At 35.2% G+C, this 12,115-nt stretch overlaps 1 protein-coding gene across 2 annotated transcripts in view; it reads left to right on the forward strand.

The window, feature by feature from the left end:
* LOC133616971 (teneurin-3) overlaps nt 1-12,115 on the forward strand; it is a 745,483-nt gene that overhangs the window by 587,184 nt on the left and 146,184 nt on the right. For both annotated transcript variants that reach the window (XM_061976582.2, XM_061976583.1), the window contains 3 exons: nt 108-369; nt 5,322-5,589; nt 8,687-8,830. In XM_061976582.2, coding sequence (XP_061832566.1) covers nt 108-369; nt 5,322-5,589; nt 8,687-8,830 — 674 coding nt within the window. The remainder of the gene's footprint in view (nt 1-107; nt 370-5,321; nt 5,590-8,686; nt 8,831-12,115) is intronic.

The following is a 12,115-nucleotide window of genomic DNA, read 5'->3' on the forward strand; positions in this document are numbered from 1 at the left end:
AGCCCAATCATAAACATATTGTTATCTAAGCTGGAGCATGATTGTATTTGATACAGTTTTTGATCGGGACCCCATTCAATTATCGTATTTCTTTCAAATGTCCCAAGGTTTGACCTGCTGGCGAACGGCGGTGCCTCGCTGACCCTGACGTACGAGCGAGCCCCGTTCCCATCGCTGCGGCGCACCGTGTGGATCCCCTGGAACGTCTTCCACGTGATGGACACGGTGGTGATGAAGCGGGAGGGGAACGACATCCCCGGCTGCTACCTGACGGGCCTGAGCAGGCCCGACCCGCTCGTCCTGGCCACGCCCCTCTCCACCTTGTACAAGACGTCTCCGGAGGACAGCCCCATTGTGCCGGAGACTCAGGTGGCTATAGCCATACATCCCATATTATATTTTATATCCAAAATCTATCATTAATGCTGCAATTGAATACGTAAAAAAATATATTTTTTGTGTGCCTGTAGCTTTAATGCTGATAAGCTGCGATACGTCTCTCTTCGACTGATATCCACTTTTTACATGCACACTGCAACATTAGACGCCATGTATCACATTCTGTACAACAACATAACATTAAGGAGTGCGACAATAAGACACAACACGAGCAAAGCTACTTTTCCGGATTATAAGGCGCACTGCCGATGAATGGTCTATTGTTTATCCTTTTTCACATATAAGGCGCACCGGATTATAGGGCGCATTAAAGGACTCTTATATTTTTTGTTTTCTAAATGTAAAAACATGAGCAGCATCTCCTCATCCGGAAACAACAACAACACCGGAAACGTGTCCCGTGAAAAAATGTCCGACCGTAACTCTCTAATAACTAAAGTTCCTTGGGTGAATAATGTAAACTCACTACACCGGTATGTTTTAGTGCTTTCATGGGGAGTTTACTGACAGATATAAGTAAGAACTTTACACTACTTTATATTAGAAATAGCAACAGTGGAGGATGAATGTCACATAACAAGAAGATAGAGAAAAAGAAGAAGGACTACGAAGGCGGACGCGCAATTTTTCAGGATTTATGCAGATCCCAAATACAGATCAGCAGGTACCAGAAGGTAAGAAAAGTTGCTCATGCATAATATTGCAAAACGAAACGGCAGATATTGTCTTACCTTATACACACACCATAATAATACTCAGATGTTGAAGCACATCAAGCGGTGTGGCTTCATAGCTTACCAAAGTCGTACTAAAACATTTTGATAGATTTTTGAGCGCCGTGTGTATCGTTCTATATTTTCAATGGAAAATATAAAATGTTGGTGTTGTTTACTTGAGTCATATTGCCATCATAGTGCAGTCTACACGTATCTCTTTTGTTTGACTGCCATCTACTGGTCACACTCATCATTACACCACGTACCAAATAAAATTGCTTCGAGGTCGGTAAGCAAAACCAAAATTATTCCGTACATTAGGCGCACCGGGTTATAAGGCGCACTGTTGAGTTTTAACAGAAAAAAAATATTTTAAGTGTGCCTTATAGTCCGGAAAATACGGTATTAATTTACCTGTTATATCTCACATTCTTTATTGTGTTTTGGAAAAAAAAATTGTCATAAACGTTGCTTAATTCATTAAAAAAAATGATACGCACCGGATTAAAGGGCACATTAAAGGAGTCATATTATTATGATTTATTTTCTAAATGTAATATATTTCCTTGTGGTCTACATAACATGTAATGGTGGTTCTTTGCTCAAAATGTTGCATAGATGATGTTTTACAGATCATCTTCAAGTTGCTTTCTGACAGTCTCTTCCAGATGCGCCGTTTTGTGGGCGGTCTTATTTATGTGGCTCACACTCACTAAGTTTCCGTTTTACACCGTCACACGTCACGGCATTATTGCGAGGATTGTGAAAAAACAAGTTTAATTGAGTTGTATGTGCTGCTCTGCCAACCCTTGGTGCCCTCACAAACGATCAAAAATCACAAAATTCCCTAACTTTAGCAACTTTATTGCTACAATAATGAATATTTAAATAAAGGAAAATTCACTTAAATTAACACGGGCAAGGAGCTGGAGGGAAAGCAGCAGACAGAGGGAGAACAAAGGGGGTGGGGTTTGTATGTGCGTGGCTTGAAAATTAAATTGTCGATTCTTCCATACGTGTTAGCGCCATTAATTAACTCCTCGCATTGCAAATAGTATTTTTTATTTTTTTTGTCTAAACCAACAGAGATTCCTTCTTTCTTTAGACTTTGCTGCGTAGCGTTTTTGGGAGTTTTTTTTTATCGAGTTGGCAAAATGAACAAAAGTTGTCATAAGGCGATAAAACACCAGGAAAAAAAAAAGGCACAGGCGCGAAAGCACTGAGGTGTGACACCTGTGTGAAGTTGCGCCCCTCCCCCATCCTTGTCCAAATCTACTCAGACTAGTCTCAAACGTCTGTGCTACATTTACTGCAAAATATTTTAGTTTTTAAGCTATTAATGATTTATTATTTTATAATGTAATTAACGTGTTTTCAACAATGACTAATCCCTAATTTTGTCCAATTTGTTTGTGCTGCAACAATATTTATAACTTAATAATAACTTGCAATATATCAAAACATATTTTCATGCCAATTCAAAATATCAGTCATTTAACTTAATAATATATGCAGTGCTAGAGAAATGCAAACAACACAAAAATGGCTACACAACCACAATGAGAAAAAAACCTAAAGTACAGTAGCACAGTAGGCCCAAGTATTCATCAAACACCACCACAATGACCAATAATAATAATAATAATATTATATTTTATTTGTAAAAAACACTTTACATTGAGCAAACAACCTCAAAGTGCTACAGTGTATTAAACAAATAATACAAATACAATAAAAAAAATGAAAAAATAAAAACTATAACAGCCTAATAGCTAGAACTAGTATGCATACATCTAAAAAAATGTTTTTTAAAAAGAAAGGTTTTTAAGCCTTTTTTTAAAAGCATCCACAGTCTGTGGTGCCCTCAGGTGGTCAGGGAAAGCGTTCCACAGACTGGGAGCGACAGACCAACACCAAAGTGCAGTAGTGCAGTAGGCCTAAGCATTCATCAAGCAACAAATCATTAATTTAACTTAATATATGCAGGACTACAGAAATATAAATAACACAAAAATGGCTACCACAATGTATTTTAGAATAACTTCAAAACCGTAATGGTACTATATAATAATAATAATACAAACAAATGAAAATGTTGGTGGCAAAAACGTTTGGAACAAGTTTGGGGAGATTTGGACGAGGTGAGGGGGGGCAACTTCACACAGGTAGAAGTGAGTACCGTATTTTCCGGACCATAGGTCGCACCGGATTATAAGGCGCACTGCAGATGAGCGAGTCTAGTCAGTTTTTTTTTTCATTAAAAAGGCGCACTGGATTATAGGGCGCATTAAAGGGGTCTTTTTTTTTTTTTTTTCTAAAAATGTTTTATAGATGATGTTTTACAGATCATCTTCAATCCGCTTTCTGACAGTCGCTTCCGGATGCGTCGTTTTGTGGGCGGTCTTATTTACGTGGCTCACCTTCGACAGCGTCTTCTCCCCGTCATCTTTGTTGTAGCGGTGTAGCGTGCAAGGACGGGAGTGGAAGAAGTGTCAACAGATGGAGCGAACTGTTTTAATGACATTCAGACTTTACTTCAATCAATAACGGAGCAGCATCTCCTCATCCGGGAACAACAACAAGACGTGAAAAACCGTCCGACCGGAACTCTCTAATAACTAAAGTTCCTTGGGTGAATAATGTAAACTCACGACACCGGTATGTTTTAGCGCTTTCATGGTGAGTTTACTGACAGATATAAGTAAGAACTGTGCACTACTTTATATTAGAAATGGCAAATAAGTGATTATTGCATTTGAACAGAAGTTAAAAGAGAAAGTAAACAGATATTAACAGTAAATTAATAAGTAGATTAATAATTCATTTTCTACCGCTTGTCCTTAATAATGTAGACAAAATAATAGGTAGATACATGACACAATATGTTACTGCATACACTCTTAGAAATAAGGGTTCTAAAAGGGTTCTTCTACAAGGGCGGAGGTTCTAACTGGAACCATTTGCTTCTGAAAAACCCTTTCCCGAAGAAAGGGTTTTTCAAGGGTTCTTGGTAACGCTAATGTTTCCAGTAAGAACCATTTTGATCCAGAGAACCCTTTAAAACCCCTTTTCTGAATAATTGGTTTTAAAAGGGTTCTCACTAACACTAAGGGTTCCAGTAAGAACTATTTTGATCCAGAGAACCGTTTTTGGAAGAGAGAGTTCTTCAGGGATTGTTGAAAGCATGGGTAAGATCCTGTGTCACCAGGGACATACTTCCTGATAACATTTGCCAATAATGGTGCCTATCTTTAAATAAATGTTTTTCTCATTAAAATGTTTTGAATGTTTGTTCAATGTCAACATGATAAATGACCACAATATAATATGAACTAAACTGATCTGTAGAATACAATATGGTTCTTTATAGAACCCTCAGAAGACAAGACGGTTATCGGTGAAAACCTTTGAAAAGGGATGTTTTAGAACCCCTTGTGTCAGGTCTAGATGAAACCCTTGAAACATGAAAGAGTTCTTTGTGGAACTCCCTGTGTGGGTTCTAGATGAAACCCTTGAAACCTGAAAGGGTTCTTAGTGGAACTCCCTGCATGGGTTCTAGATGAAACCCTTGACAAACGAAAGGGTTCTTAGTGGAACTCCCTGTGTGGGTTCTAGATGAAACCCTTGAAATACGAAAGGGTTCTTAGTGGAACTCCCTGTGTGGGTTCTAGATGAAACCCTTGAAACATGAAAGGGTTCTTAGTGGAACTCCCTGCGTGGGTTCTTTGTAGAACCTCTCATGGGGGGTTCTGGGTGGAACCTTACACACACAGTTCTAGGTAGAACCCTCCGAAAGGGTTCCAGGTGGAACCTTTATAAAAAGGTTCTACCTGGAGCCAAAAAGGGTTCTCCTATGAGGACGAGCCGAAGAACCTTATATGGTTCTACTTAGCACTTTTATTTCTAAGAGTGTATGTCAGCAGACTAATTAGGAGTCTTTGTATGTTTACTTACTACTAAAAGACAAGTTGTCTAGTATGTTCACTATTTTATTTAAGGACAAACTTGCAATAATAAACATATGTTTAATGTACCCTAAGATTTTTTGTTCAAATAAAGCCAATAATGCCATTTTGTGTGGTCCCCTTTATTTAGAAAAGTACCAAAATACATGTTGGTACCAAAATATTGGTATCGTGACAACACTAGAGCTCATTAAGAAAAACCGCAGGTGTAAAGTAGTTCTCACTGTTCATGTTCCGTCAGGTTCTCCACGAACATGTGGCCATACCAGGCAGCGACCTCAACCTGGTCTACCTGAGCTCCAGGGCGGCTGGCTACAAGCCCATCCTGAAGGTGCTGCTGACCCGGGAGCGCCTCCCCTTCGGCCTGATGAAGGTGCACCTGATGGTGGCCGTCATGGGCCGGCAGTTGCAGAAGTCCTTCCCGGCCTTCCCCGACCTCTCCTACACCTTCATCTGGGATAAAACAGACGCCTACAACCAGAAGGTCTACGGGCTGGCGGAGGCTGTGGGTGAGTTAGCGCAGGCGCTTCTCTGACATTTTCTTTCTTGTGTTCGCTTCGGGCCATCAGCCCCAGTTGAGCATTTGATGATTGATTCTGCTCGAAAAATAAAATGCTGCAAAACAATAACAAAAAAAAGACTCGGTGGCTTGAGCCACAGCATTAAATCACCAAACGCCACCTAATCTCTTGGCGTACATGATGTTGAGATATGCCGCCTGAGAGTCAAGACGCATATGAATGACTTTTTGATGAAATTCTATCAACGCCTTGCTTGTCCAAGCTTGACACATACTCAGAGGCGCTTTAGCACAAGTATATATATATATATATATATATATACATAATGGATTAATATTAAAAATGAGAAATCACATTTTTGATATACATGTTTTTCATTAGACAGTGTTTATGGTACCTTAAATAAAACAGTTATTTGTCAAGTAAGCGATATGTTTACATGTTTTAAGATTAAAAATAGAATAACACATATGAACATACACCAGTTTTGTTGGATAGTGTCAACGATACTCTAATTCAATATTCATTCCATTTAGTAAAACCATGTATTATTTAGCGTGTACTCAGTAGTTGTTAATGTTGTAACTAAAAATATCAATAAATACATAAGTAACTACATTTGCAGTAATGCTACATTCATTTAAATAATAGATTAATATTAATAATAATAAATCAGATTTTTAATATACATGTTTTTCATTAGACAGTATTCATGGTACCTTCAATAAAAAAGTTATTTGTCATGTAAGCAATATGTTTTCATGTTTTAACATAAAAATAGAATACAAAATATGAACATACACCAGTTTTGTTGGATAGTGTCAATGTTACTCTAATTCAGGGGTCCCCAAACTTTTTGAATCAGGGGCCACATTGGGTTAAAACATTTATTATATATATATATATATATATATATATATATATATATATATATATATATATATATATATATATATATATATATATATATATATATATATATATATATATTTATTCCATTATTTGACTGAAACATTTTTAGACAATATGATTTGGCAGAGCGGCTAGGAGACACAGAGTAACAAGCGGTAGAAAAAGGATTAAAAAAGACAGATTTTTTTTAAATAATCACACACAAAAAAATAAATAAATAAAATCGATATATTGTTTTTATTTTTTGGGCGATTATTTTTAAAAATCTGTCTTGTTTAATCCATTTTCTACAGCTTGTTATATATATATATATATATATATATATATATATATATATATATATATATATATATATATATATATATACCGCTTGTTATATATATATATATATATATATATATATATATATATATATATATATATATATATATATATATATATATATATATATATATACAAGCGGTACAAAATGTGTGTATTTAATATATATATATATATATATATATATATATATATATATATATATATATATATATATATATATATATATATATATATATTAAATACACACATAAACAAATAATGAATTAGAGCAGTGGTCCCCAAACTATATATATATATATATATATATATATATATATATATATATATATATATATATATATATATATAACAAGCGGTACAAAATGTGTGTATTTAATATATATATATTAAATACACACATTTTGTACCGCTTGTTTTATATATATATATGTATATATATATATATATATATATATATATATATATAGTTTGGGGACCACTGCTCTAATTCATTATTTGTTTATGTGTGTATTTAATATATATATATATATATATATATATATATATATATATATATATATATATATATATATATATACCGCTTGTTATATATATATATATATATATATATATATATATATATATATATATATATATATATATATATATATATATACAAGCGGTACAAAATGTGTGTATTTAATATATATATATATATATATATATATATATATATATATATATATATATATATATATATATTAAATACACACATAAACAAATAATGAATTAGAGCAGTGGTCCCCAAACTATATATATATATATATATATATATATATATATATATATATATATATATATATATATATATATATATATATAACAAGCGGTACAAAATGTGTGTATTTAATATATATATATTAAATACACACATTTTGTACCGCTTGTTTTATATATATATATGTATATATATATATATATATATATATATATATATATATAGTTTGGGGACCACTGCTCTAATTCATTATTTGTTTAATTCAGTAAAGTTATGTATTATTTTTCATGTATTCAGTAGTAAAAATATAAATAAATACCTTTGCAGTAATGTAATTTAATATATTAATTAATAATAATAATACTAATAATAATGCATCAGATTTTGACAGCAAGATATGTTACTTAACGTCAAAAAAGTAATAATTTAGCATTGCTGGATAATTGTGAACTAAATAGGAATCTAATCGCTGCAATGACATCCCCATATTCTATTCACAGCTGCGGGCGGGGACTGCTATGATATGCTGTGATGGATTGTGCATGTCATTACGAGTGGAGTATTGTGTCACAAAGCGTCTATTCAGCGGAATTGAATACAGGGATATTGAACATGTGCTTGCTTTTGTGTCACATGTTGCAGCATTATTGCAAGAATATTATCATGACGGAGAAAGACCATACAGCCGCTCCCTCATAACTTATGGCCGCGGCCGCGTGCTATATGATGTTTGCAATATGTGCTGTTTAAATAATTCATAATGTCTCGCTTGCCGTCGTCCCCTTTTTGCCCCTGCGCGCACAAGATAAAGGAGGCAAATGAGGCGAGGAGTGCATAAAACAGCAAAAAGTGTGCCGGTCGGACACGTGAACTCTGTGTGCTCTCTAAATCATCGCAGCTGGAGTAAATTACAAAGTCAGAGGGAGAGAGCGGAACCTGCAGCTCCAGCAAAAACAGCCACACCGTGCGCTGAATGGCTGATGGGCTGCGAGGATCATGGCGCCTCAAAAAACGTGCCGGGAGGAGGAGGAGCGGGGGTGTGGGGATGATGGGACGGGTGCATCATGACTCTCCTGTCGCCTCCACTTCCAGTGTCAGTGGGCTACGAGTACGAGTCCTGCCTGGACGTGGTGCACTGGGAGAAGAGGACGGCGGCGCTGCAAGGCTACGAGGTGGACGCCGCCAACATGGGAGGATGGATGCTGGACAAGCACCACGTCTTGGACGTCCAGAAAGGTAAGATGAGTCCAACATCCGAGGCCTCAGTCTCCTTGTGTGAAATCACCCGGTAGAGCTTCACTCCACTCAAATTGTCTTTGACTCGGCGACCCAGAATGTTGAAAGAGCCATATTGCACCAAGAATACAAAACACAAATCTGTCTGGAGCCGCAAAAAATTTAAAGTCTTATATAAGTGAAGCCAACACATGATGTAAGTGTCTAGCCTACTATCAAAATGACTTTAAAAGTCTTATATAAGTGTTGTAATGAAGGCAACACATGATGTAAGTGTCTATATTAGCTATATTAGCCGACTATCAAAATTACTTTAAAAGTCTTATATAAATGTTATGATGAAGGCAACACATGATGTAAGTGTCTATATTAGCCTACTATCAAAATGCCTTTAAAAGTTTTATATAAGTGTTATAATGAAGACAACACATGATGTAAGTGTCAATATTAGCCGACTATCAAAATGACTAACGGTCTTATATAAGTGTTATAATGAAGGCAACACATGATGTAAGTGTCTATTTTAGCTTGCTATTACAATGACTTTAAAAGTCTTATATAAGTGTTTTAATGAAGGCAACACATGATGTAAGTGTCTATATTAGCTATATTAGCCTATTATCAAAAATACTTTAAAAGTCTTATATAAGTGTTATAATGAAGGCAACACATGATGTAAGTGTCTATATTAGCTATAATAGCCTATCAAAACAACCTTAAAAGCCTTATATAAGTGTTATAATGAAGACAACAGATGATGTGTCTATAGTAGCTATATTAGCCTACTATCAAAATGACTTTAAAAGTCTTTTGTAAGTGTTATAATGAAGGCAACACATGATGTTAGTGTCTATATTAGCTATATTAGCCTACTATAAAAATGACTACGAGTCGCAGGCTGAAGCAAATCTTCGTTGACAGAAATGTTGAAATGCAATATTTATTCTACACATTTTTGCAATATTGGAAATCATTAGTAAAATGGAGGATTCTCACAGGATGAGATAACTTCTGGAAATTACTAGCTTGCAATGGCCAAAGGTATAGATGTGTGTGTCCAAGTTGAAGAAAAAGGCAGGCTGTCTTCTTCTAATGGATTCATTACGAACTTTGGCCAGCCGGGTTTGCTGTCGTCTGGAACACATGGTACGCAAGCAACTATAAGAAATGCAGCCAATATTACTTACAGATAATGTGTCATGAGACATGCAAAACTAAACTAAATACACAGGACATAAGTTAAAGGAAATTAAATATACCTGCAAACGAGGCATAATGATGTAATATGTACATACATCTAGCCCAGGGGCAGGGAACCTATGGCTCTAGAGCCAGATGTGGCTCTTTTGATGACTGCATCTGGCTCTCAGATAAATCTTAGCTGACAACACGATAAGTAATGAATAATTCCGCTGGTAATCACAGTGTTAAAAAATAAGGTTCAAAATATAAAACATTCTCATTCATTTTAATCCATCCATCCGTTTTCTACCGCACCTGTTCAAGAAGTCGCATTATTGGTAAGAAGTATTTTTTTTAATTATTGATTAGCTTCAGAATAACAATGTTATTAAAAAGAATAAGAGACTTATTACACTCTAAAAATGTTGGTCTTACTTAAAAATACACACATTTAGTTGTATTCAGTGTTAAAAAATATAATATGACTCTCATGGAAATCCATTTTGAAATATTTGGCTTTCATGGCTCTCTCAGCCAAAAAGGTTCCCGACCCCTAATCTAGCCTAAATACATACCTGCCAACTACTCCGGTTTCCCCGTAATTAGTACGGTTTTCATCAACCTATTCCGGGTTACGGTTGCAGTGATAAAAAATACGTTTTTTCATTAATTAAAAAAAAAAATTTTTTAAAAATGTGCGAGGCTATTTATAGCACCGCTGCCAAGCACGAGGCACCTGTTGCCATTGTTTCCAAACGAGCGAACGATCATGGAATCAGCCGGAGAAAAATCGCAAACGAGTCTTAAACCGAAAAGAAAACTGCAGTCATTCCGTGAAGAATATTCAAAAGCCTATCCGGGAATAATTATCCGTTCCAAAAAGGGTGAAAACTACGCGAATTGCACCTTGTGCAGACAAGATTTTTCGATCGGACACGGAGGAATTAGCGATGTAAAAGACCACGTTGGGACAAAAAAACACAAGTCTAATGCCGTTGCTAGCGATACAAGTGGAAAACTTTGGATTTTAGCCACAAAAAGGTAATGACACCAATGTTATCTATTGGAATTGTTTAGTACTGTTATACTGTTAAAAGTGTTTATACTATTTATGCTTTCAAGTCCAAGTTGAAGAAATCTTGTTAAATGTTGACAGCATAACTACCAAAATACAGAAGTATGTCCTTAATATTTTTGCAGTGCTATTTCTGTTGAAAAGTTAAAATGATTACATTAGAGATGTGATGTGCCACTTTTCAAGTGTCTGATGGCTTAAATTAATTTTCATTAATTTTTCATATTTTGAATTCTTTTGAAAGGCTTACAAAAAAACTACATTTGAATTGTAATTCCATGCTATTGACAGGACTATTAATTTTAATGAAGTTAGCTTACCATGTTTACAGTATGATAATTGTGATAGAAATGTGAATTTTAGGCACAGAATATTTTTTACAATTGAACAAGGCAGTAGATTATACAAGCTTGGACAGAAAGTTAATAATGACACCAATTTTTTTTTTTTTATGGAATTGTTTAGTACTGTTTTACCATTTGTTTACTGTAAAAAGTGTTTATACTGTTTATACTTTCAATTAACAAATTGAAGTCTTGTGAAAGGTTGACAGGATAACTGGCATTAACTGTCAAAATAATTTCAAACTATTGAAGTTAGCTTACAGAATAAACATGTCAATCAACCCATATGATTTTTGCTGTAATATTTTTGTTTTGAAAAGTCACTGTGACTGATAGAAAAGTGATGGTTTTAGCAACATTTTAACCTGTCTGAATGCTAATAATCATTTTGCGTCGGGGGGGCGAAGCCTGAACCCCCCACCAGGACTTTGTCCTGGACCTACCGGGGCCTGCGGCCCCTGGACCCTGGCTACTAGGTTTTTCTGATTTCAAAAGTTGGCAGGTATGTAAATAGCATGTTAGCATCGATTAGCATGCAGTCATGCACTGACCAAATATGCCTGATTAGCACTCCACACAAGTCAATAACATCAACAAAGCTCACCTTTGTGCATTCACGCACAGCATAAAACGTTTGGTGAACAAAACGAGACAGAAGGAGTGGCATAAAACACGTTTTTCTGC

This window comes from Nerophis lumbriciformis, linkage group LG16 (genome assembly GCF_033978685.3).
Source record: "Nerophis lumbriciformis linkage group LG16, RoL_Nlum_v2.1, whole genome shotgun sequence".
Lineage (NCBI taxonomy): Eukaryota > Metazoa > Chordata > Actinopteri > Syngnathiformes > Syngnathidae > Nerophis > Nerophis lumbriciformis.